This window comes from Argiope bruennichi, chromosome 9 (assembly GCF_947563725.1).
Source record: "Argiope bruennichi chromosome 9, qqArgBrue1.1, whole genome shotgun sequence".
Taxonomy (NCBI): domain Eukaryota; kingdom Metazoa; phylum Arthropoda; class Arachnida; order Araneae; family Araneidae; genus Argiope; species Argiope bruennichi.
The window spans coordinates 14,391,840-14,402,584 of NC_079159.1; the positions used below are offsets into that span (position 1 = coordinate 14,391,840).

A 10,745-nucleotide genomic window follows, 5' to 3' on the forward strand; every position below is an offset into this window, starting at 1 on the left:
TAACTCTGCTTATTTATGTCATGCACACCAAAAATATATAGACAATTATAATAATTTTAAAAATTGTTATGACACAAAAATTCATTAGCATTATATACGAGTTAAGCAAATAACTATTTTGTTCTGTAAATAACGTTATAACTTTTTATAAATGAAAAAATTTCCATTATTTTGAGGTATATGTTTCTTCTACAATGAAACATTTCTTCTTGAAGATTACAAAAAAAAAAAAAAAAAAAATCCAAATAAAAAAAATGGACATGAACTATACTTGACTTTGATTTCCACAAATACACAAACCTAGCTAAGGACACTTTATCTATATATATATATAAATACCTATCATATTCTTGCATACATATCTAGAATAGAGATTTAAGTACTTACTACAATTTTATGATGTCAAAATTTGTAGAAATAGAATCAACAGCTTTTTGAGAATATATCAAGAGATGAAGAGGAAGGAACTTTTTAGAACAGAAAATAAAATATTGAGAAAGATGACAAAAGAAAAATGTTTTCAATCAGAATATTAAATTTACTGCAATGGAAGAATTACTGCATTCATGGGACTGTTATTATTATTTTATTATTATTATTACAGTATCTTAAGATAAATACACTTATAAGGCACTGATTCGTTTATTTCTTCAATAAATTATTAATTTAGAAACTAATTTTTGCCACAAAAACACTTGCAAAGAGATTTGTTATCATTTAAATTGTAATTACAATAAGCATTAGAACAAACCTACAATAATACAAAGTAAATAGTAGAATTCTAAATACCAGGGTAATTTAATATTCTTTTAAGCCCGTTCATTGACAATTCACCATCTCCAATGGATAGATGACACCCCTATACAATTCGACTTTTTTTGCCTATCCATTTAGGTAAAAGGGAATTAATTAGAGTCATTCTGAAAAAAGAAATTTAATCTCAATAGTTTTAACTTTCTATAGTACATTGCAATACTTACTCTCACATTCCCAAGTCTTTCTTTTCCCAGATATAGTCAGTGAGCATACAATTTAAACAAAAATAGAACAAATTAGATATCCAAAATCCTACTCCACACAAATTATTATTATTATTATTATTTACAAAGAAGATCAATTTCAGAGTGTCACCACTCCATTGGCATGGTGTGGGTTGACTGAATGCCCACCTTTAAAATAGGAGTTTTAAAAAAAAAACAATTATAATAAAAATTACATTCAGCTTAAGTTTCTGCATTTGTCTATGGCTTTAAAAAAATGCAGAATAAAATGTTTGCATGTTTTAGAGTAGAGGAATACTAAACTACAATTAGAATTATTGTAATTAAAACATATCTCTTTCGTGAGAAATCTAATCTAATGAAATTATTCCACAATAGTGTTTCTTAAACTCTAACCCAGTCACCAGTGGGTGAAACAGATGAATACTAGATTTGTCGAAATTCTAAGGTTATTTCTCCTTTTTTTTTTCATATTCTATTAACTATTACATTTTTAAGTAAATAGTTAAAAAAAATCATATTGAAAAAAAAAACATTCCATTACAATTTGATAAATATAACAAACTGATTGTGACAACAGATATTCCTTTATTGTTAATTTTCCAACTTCAGGACACCAGAAGTCACCCAACAGAAAAGAATTTCTCCTGGAAATTCTAAGATTTACTGTTTTACAGAATAAAATCAAGTTCAATTTCCTGAATAATACTTTATGCTAAACATTAAAAATAAATGATAAAACATCAGAATTAATATAACTTTCCTGATGAACACATGGTATAAAGGGATAATACTAAGTTAAAGCATTTTTTTGAAGGAACTAAAAACTGTTTGAAATATTAAAATATCATTGGGGAATTATTTCTATATATAACCAATCATAAGAATAAAATTTGTACTTACATCAATACTATTAAATAAAAATACAAAATTATTTTTCATTCTAATCAACATTTAAATATTAATTTTGGTTAATTATAAGAAGTGAAATAATGAATACTTCATAATGCTTAAATAAAACTTCTATATCAATAAATCAAAACAAAAATATAAATTTGTATAATTATCAACTTAAGAATAACAAAATACATAAATATATATAACTTGTTATAACAAATATAACATCAAAAGAAATATTAGTCAAATGAGACAATCCTGAAATAAAACATCAAACAAATGAAAGTGGAATGAAAAATATTGTGAAAATGTTACATCAATCAAGGAAGATGGGATCGAATTAGAATATAAGTAAAAACTGTGTTTGATTATTGCAAATTAAATTTCTGACAACAAAAATTGGTTACTGAATGCTCATAGGCTTTTTCTTTTTACTTAATTTTTGTTAGTATATATATAGTAACTTACTTTAATGATACAATGGTTTACAATATTCATAAAAAAGCTTAAAGAATAATAGATATAAGTTGATAAGAAAAATGATTAATTAATGTTTCTTTCATACTCAAGAAACAAAACAATTCTCTACGATCTATAAAGCATACATATTAAGCACAATAGGCTCCTTTAGGCAGCCTAATTTGAAAACACAAGAATTTATAACTTTCCCCAAAAATATTTGAATAACTGATTGGAAATTACAAAATTAGGAATGATATTAAAGCTATATTTTTAGCAATTACCAGAAAATAACTATATCTTTTTTTTTTATTTTAATGAGATCTCTCTATTCCTTTGAAAATGCTCACTGTCATCTAATACAGTCAATTTGTTTAGTCCTTTAAAAATATAGTCAACTTTGTACAATGTGAAACACAGTCATGAAAATGCTTTCCATCAGTCTGAAATGCTAATACAAATTATAGAACACATCCAACACCAAATCAGAACTGCTTATGCTTTTCACAATCTGCAGTAGCAACAGGGCACTTTACGTTAATACAAAAGGAAAACATAACATTTGTTTTGTTCTTTATGTATAAAGAGCTTGCAAGCTAAGAATATGTTGTGCAACAAACTGTTTTCTTGCATTAAAACTGCAAATAGTTGTTTTTGGACAACAAGTGATGGGAAGCCTTTTCTTAGGAAGCAAGTTTTACAATCAACTTTAACTTAGGGACCGAAGATGTCATCAGAAGGGTCATCTGCGCATTCCCATTGCTGTAATTGTCATGCAACCAGTCCTAATCGTATGACCTTCGCAGACAAGAAAGTATGCAGGGTGAAAATGAAAGGCTTTGGTGATTGTAATAAGTCTAGCTCCTAGAGGATGGAAAAAAATTAAATAATTAGCAAATAGAAATTAATGACCTGTAGATATATTGATATGTTTTCATATCATTTATCAATACAGATATTACAACAAATTATTTCCACACACATAAACATATTGCTTATCAATAGAATAAATTTTATAAATAAACTATATGCAAATTTTTGAATGAAGACCATGAGTTGCAAATTATAAACTTCTTAAAGGTTTCACTGCAAGTTAAGATACTGAATATTTACTTTTAATTCAATATATTCTAAAAAAAAAAAGTTATATATAGCAAAATGGAAATAATATAAATAGTTATCTGACTTATAACAATGGTTTACAACTTTTTGAAATCTTTCGATTTCAAACCAGAGCAAATCTATGTTTTTTTTTGTCAAAAAATAGAAGAAAGCAAGCCCTTGTCTATTTCATATATTCTATAGACAAACTATTTTAAAGAAAATTCTTTTTCTACTCTCCAATCCCTGGAACAGAAATTGCAAGTATCATTGTAAATATAGGGAGAAGAATTAGATCTATGGAGATGATGGACCTAAATATTTTGTCCCCTATAGGCTAAATTTTTTTAGATAAACTTACACCATATACAGGAGAAATAATAAAAGCATAGTAATTAGTTAATTGTAGCTACTTGAATGAATCATTTAAACTGTATTGGTACCTTCAGTCAACTATTTTTCATCTTTATCATCTGTCCAGCTTGATGTATTGATTACAGGGTAACTAAGAATTTTTATTATTATTATTAATTTGTTTAATAATAATAATAAATAATTTAAATTAAAAGAGAGCATGTGCTTGATTGCCCCCTTAATTTAAAACAGAGCATGTGCTTGATTTATTCATACATGAACTGAACTCATTAGTTTTGTTAAATTATAAGGCAAAGCTCCCCAAATGGAAGAAACATAGAAAAGGATAGTAGATTAATTAATTCTTGAATTTTAATAGCTGCATTAATGCATCACTGAATCACTTAATCCTTAAATTACCTTTTCTCCATCTTCTCCCCCAAAATCAAGCCAAACCAACCGCATCCCATCATCTGCCGACATTCGGAGTTTTTCAAATGGGTACTGCCATAAAATGGTATGATGTCGGCCATCTTGTAGCATAAATCCATTTTCAAAATGGATAGTAATAACACATTCCTGACCTTGATAAAGGCAAGCTGAAAAAGAGAGGGGGAAAAGTAATTAAGAATTATTCTTTTTTCCTTCTTCATACACAAGAGTGAATATTTTTCTATGACAATATAAAAAAAATTATCAATGAGAAAATAAGCAAAATTTTTCTTATTCCAAATTAAGCATTTATCATAATGACAGGTGCAAAATCTGAATAGAAATTGTATGCAATATTCATATATATATATATATATATATATATATATATATATATATATATATATAAATAGTTTATTTATCAGCCTAGAACATCAGTTTAAGGAGAGGAAATAAATTTTATTTCAATTTTTAAACAAAGAAAAATCTCAAATCCACAAGACAGCTATATGATACTTTTACTCATTTTTTAATATTATTAGCTGAATGGGGGGGGGGGGAGGAATACAAGCTACAATTTTATACAAAATTACTTTAAGCACCATAAAAAAAAAAAATATGTTAGAACTCACAAAAATGTGCTTCTTTCATTGCATAAGCTGCATTATGGGCCCCTTGAACTAAATGCCGTGCCCAAAATGCTAAGTCACGATGTGTTTCAACTCTCATAACACGAGACTCCACTCCCTGCCTAGTGCCTAAACGCAAAGTAAATGTTGTAACATCTGTAATTCCAGGTACATTAACGCCACTTGATCTTCTTGGCATATTTGAATGAACTAATCTAAATTTTTAAAAAAATAAAGAAATAAATATTAATGCAATAAAAAACACTGACAGCAATAAAGATTTTACTACAGTTTTAAGAGGCATAAAATATCAATTGAGAGCATTATATGAATGAATATTAAATGAAAAAACAAATATAAAGAACATGGTTTTAATTCATAATATTTTACTTCATAAGGTAAATAATTTCCCAAACAATATTAAGAGGAAAATATCAAGCAGAATTGATTGAATTTGACCTGAGAAAAAAAGAATAAAAGACAATAAAGATATTCGAAAATAGTTTTTAAAAAATTTTGGAAAAAATAAAAACTTTTAAACAAAATTCTTGTCTTTTGGAATTTAAATACATTTATCAATCATTTAAAAGCAAATAATGCATTTGTTTTAGATTCCCCTGAATCCCAAATGCTACATCCAAAGTTATGGCAGATCTTTCTCAATTGGATAATAAAGGCATGGATGCAACATGGTTTTTGGAAAAAAAAAAGTGTTTACAACCAAATGGTATTAGTAGCTCATGTTTCTTACAAAAGATCGGCCTCATATATTAATACTTTTCTCTCCAAGGTCAGATCAGGGCTGATCACTGTATTTTCATGAGTGTAAATAGAAACATATGTTAGTTGGCATAAAAAGAAATTCTTGCTCATTTTGATGTGATTTTTCGTAATTTCACTTTTTACTTGGGGCAGAATACTATGGGGATATATTCTAGCAAGAGTTTGCAATAATCTGTAGATATTGATTGTAGATGATTGTTCAATTACAGTAAACATACTTTTTTTAGTACTAAATATCAAATATTTTTAACTAAAATGTTTTCTTATGATTGAAAAATGATATTTAAATTTAAAAATAGTTTCATTATATATATATATATATATATATATATATATATATATATATATATATATATATATATATATATATATAATGGATACATCTTATCCATTATTATGAACACTTTTATAAAATTTATTGAGTTTAGGTTTAGTGAGAGAAAATGTTTTGGCCAGGAAAATAAGTAAATACTTGTAAAATACCATTATCCTGAAAAAATTAAAAACCACAGTGGGTTGTATTTCTAAAAAAGTTCAGAACTCTAATCAACAATCATTTTTATTTGTTCAAAATCTGTTTTTTCCATCCTTTTTTTAAGCCTTTGATGGTTGGTTTGTGGCTCTAATTTTTTTATTAGTTTAATTCACTTGGATATTTTTCACTTAAATGAATTGCTTTATTATAGAATGAGTGAAAATTAGTGACTTAATCATCTCATGGATTTAATGCCTACCCTGTTCCTTAAAACAAGGAATTTCATTTAAATAATATTTTCTAGTTATAATCATGTATACAGTACATAATTGCAAAAGAAAAAATAAACAAACAACTACAACATAAAACAGGTAAACAACAACTGAGCAATTTACTAAAATTAGTCATAGAATTGCAATATATGAAAAACAAAATCAGTAGCATTTACCACAATAGAGCACAAGGAATTCAGAAAGACTTCTAGTAAATAGATATGAAAAAATTTATTCTCCAAGCCAATTTTTTTATATATATATTCAAATTTGTCAATATATTCAACTGATTTTAAAACTCTTCTAAATTTAAAAATATTTTTTTAGAACCAAGTAACTAAAGCAAAAATAATAAGAGAAAATGAAAGAAAAGCCATGACATGGAAAAAAAAAATCAGAATAAATGGAATGAAGGAGATTTAAAATTTTATATGATATATTGAAATAATGTTCAGTATCAGAGTATTTAATTACAATACAACAGATAAATGAAAATGAACCTTTTCTTTACCTAGTATGAACAAGAGGTATACTGTTAACAGGAACAACCCATGCTTCTTTAGTCCAAGGCACAAGATCATATAACAGAAGATCACGATCGGTAATTGCTAAGAACACTGGCCTCCACTGTACAACACCTGTATCATCATGTATCTAAAATTGAAAACCTGATTATATATATTTTAAATAAATAAAATTAAATATTCAGTAACTATATTATAATTAGTTGTTAAACTTTTAATTTTAAAACAGTTCTAAAATGTTTTAAAACGCAGTTTTAGTATTTTAGAATGTGTTATTCCAATGAAATTTGATAAATTGTCAAAATATAGATAGCAGTTATGACATAAGAGGATTATTTGGTATCAAATATATCCTTAAGAATCTATGAACCGATTGATCATGTAATGAAATGCAAAGTTATCTTTCAAAGAAATTAAACAAAAATCCATCACAGGGTTTAGTTTTCATTAAATTAATTTCTATTTTGAAGTTACACGAGGAATACTTTGAAACAGATCATGTAACTATTTAATAATTTGATATATTCTATTATATATATATTATATTTGTAATCATAGTTGCATCATATTACTGAAAATCTCTCAATAAACAGCCATAAACTAAACATGAAATAAACAAAACAAGCTTTAACATAATTATCAGACAATTAACGTGATAATGTAAGCATCATGTATGATGAACAATTAATTGAAAAAACTCAAGACGAGAGACCTCCCGACTAAAAGCTACTAAATTTGATATGTAATTATTAGCTAACACATGAATTTTTAATGACAAATTAATCAAACTCTGAATATTTTTATCAATAATTTCAGAATATATTAATACACAAAATTATTTTAAAATTAGAAAAGGAAAAAAAAAAAAAAGTTTTCATTGACATTAACTTTATTTCTATACATTCCTTTTTTATTTTTTTATTATTAAACACGTTTTACAATACTTTTTATTATTTAAGTTACTGCCTTTATATATGTGTGCATTGCATTGCACTGCAACATTAATAAATACTTTTTTAGTATACATGCTATCACTGCTAAATAGTCCAAAATAAATATTAAAAATAAAATAATAGAATGAAATCCAAAATAGGTACTTTTCCGTTAACCGTGCACAAGCGAAAAACTAACAAATAATGCAGAATTCCGCTAAATTCGCATTTGGTACACGATTGGCAACATTTGCACCCGGCTAACAGAAAAGTACCCCAAAACATTATACTACAATATGCTGAATTAAAGATTTCAATTTCTTTAAAAAATTTTGTTATGAAGAAGTTACATAACTTCCGAGTTATGTATTCATATTTTAGAATAAAACACTAGAAACTAATTATTAAACCATAAAATATAATGTGTATTAATACAAACACAAAATCAAGATTTACATACTTTTTCTGACAGCCAGCCCATGTGTTTCAACTCTGCTCCTTCCAAGACATCCTTTAAGAGGTGCCCAGCTTCCACAACTGCTTTGGACATTAATGCATCTACATTAGTATGTATTGCATTAAACCAAGCAGAACACTGTGCAGCATCCGGACATCTCAAAACGCAAGAATGTCGTCGGTCAGGAGAGTGTATTTCTAATGTGCGGTTGTCAGCATCAGGCATGGTTAGATTTCGACAAAGGTGACAAAGAAGTAATGGAACCTGCCTTATATCAGCTCGACCAGCTTTGCGATGTAATTGGGAAGAGGGTAAGAAGCCACCTTGCTGGAATTCCCAGCCTACTTCAGCAAGAACGGCGCCCTTACGGAAGTAAGGGGTTACCTCTCTTAAATATTTGACTGAAAAACAATTATTTTTCTAAATCAAATTGATTATAAAATACTTGCATTTCAATTAACAAATTTTAAGAATAGTCATTATAAATATAAGAATAATAAGTCTTATAAATTTAAAAATAACTGAGCTTTAATAAAAAAGAAATGCAAATTAAATCTTAACTAGTGAATTAATTTTAACTTTTTTCTATTCTTTGTTTACAACAGTTCAAGTTAACAGATTAACATTCAATTTTAAAGTTAGATAAAACAACTTATAACCAGTTTCATTACAACTTAAGCGAGGAATAAATAAGAGTTAAGGATGTTCAAGTTTATATTAATTAAAAAATATTTCACACTCCATCAATAATAATCATTGTAATTTGAATAGTAAATAATCCTTAGTTAAAAACTAAATAATGAATACCATAATTTTCAATTTCTATTTAAATTCCAATAATACAATACTTAAACTGACATCTAATTCTTCAAATTACATTTTTATGCCATTACAAAGGTTTCAATTTAATTTGCATTAATCTCATATAACTTAGTTCTGATATATTGTTATGTATAATGTAAGAATAGCAAGATTTAAAATGAATCTACTGTAATATTTTAAGAGATGAATGCGATCCATTTCAAATCTTCATAACACAAAATTCATTATTATTCCATAATGATAAATAGAAGGGAAAAAAAAGCAACAAGTTAAACTATAATCAGATGTATTATAATCCTATTTATCTGTATCCTTGTCCAATCTTCATACTTTGCTCCCTCATTGTAAAGATACTAGTTAATGTGAACTTATTACAATACAATATAGCTTTTGCAAAATTAACTCGCTTGTGAACCTGCATCCATGATACTAATATTTTTCAATTTTCTCAGTATTTCCTACTGTAAAATATGAAAGCATATAATTCTTTTTACAACCAGAATCTACACGAAATTGGTTAATTTTTTCGCTACATGTTAGGATATATCTCTCTCAGCAATTGATTGTCAGTTTATTAATATTACATAAAAATGTGGAAAAACTTTTGAATAGTTACAATACTTTGTTATTTGAGATAATTTATTTTTAAATGAAATAATACCATACAATACATTTATACCTTCTTTCTGATAAATTTATTATGGAATAAGTAAATTTGTCTATAAATTTGCTAATTTTATATGGAACTATCACCAGTTAGCACTCTTGTTCCACGGGGTGTTTTAAAAATTTCCAGCGACAATAGCAACAATCTCAAAAAAAATATTGACAGTTAAGCTATGTAGTATTCAGAATTTTTAGAATGTATAATAATCAGCACTTTCCAGTCATGGTTTAATATATTTAAATTTAATTTCAAATGTCAACAGTAAGATGAAAATGATGCCAGATAAATTTATTAACTGCCTTGAGCCCTACCTTCTATATCAACAACTTTACCAGCTCGTTTTAAAGCTCGAACTGCTTCATCATGTGTCGCTTCTCTAAGATCTTCACCATTGACTGATAAAATAGCATCTCCAACATATAATTGTTCCGTTTGATCAGCCGCCATGCCTTTAAATATTTTACTAATAAGAATAGGCATTTTATTTTCTTTGCCACCTTTAATACTTATTCCTAAACCACTATTATCTTGTTTAACAACTCGTACAACTCTTTTTTGATTTGCAATGCTTTCCGGTATATCAGGCGGTTCAGAGTCTGAGAGTCCATTGGAAGGCCCATTACTAATTTCATAACTGTCATCCAAAGTTATACTTAAACAGTCTTCCTCTAATGTAACTAATACTTTTTGCCATTGCTGACGAGCGTACACTTCAAGCAAGCCAGTTCGAGAACCAGAATGAAAGTTCGGGGCGGACGACATTTTGACAGACGTCTATAACTATAATTGCCAATATCAGTTTAAGAAATATTAGAAATAAAAAAAAATATTTCATTACTATAAAAAGTAATGCTCAGTAATAAGAAGCAATTTTTTCGATAAAAATAGTATACAAAGGAATCGAAAATACTTGTTTCTTTGATTATATTTTTAAAAAGGA

General features: G+C 26.9%; 1 protein-coding gene across 1 annotated transcript; it reads right to left on the reverse strand.

Annotated features, from left to right (window-relative positions):
- Positions 1-2,140: 2,140 nt before the first annotated feature.
- Positions 2,141-10,571, reverse strand: LOC129984474 (beta-1-syntrophin-like). The gene is made up of 6 exons (XM_056094359.1): positions 10,117-10,571; positions 8,320-8,717; positions 6,915-7,057; positions 4,877-5,088; positions 4,233-4,411; positions 2,141-3,221 (listed from the first exon to the last, which is right to left on the reverse strand). The coding sequence occupies exons 1-6, from the start codon at positions 10,565-10,567 to the stop codon at positions 3,129-3,131; spliced, it is 1,476 nt and encodes a 491-aa protein (XP_055950334.1). The 5' UTR covers positions 10,568-10,571; the 3' UTR covers positions 2,141-3,128.
- Positions 10,572-10,745: the final 174 nt, after the last annotated feature.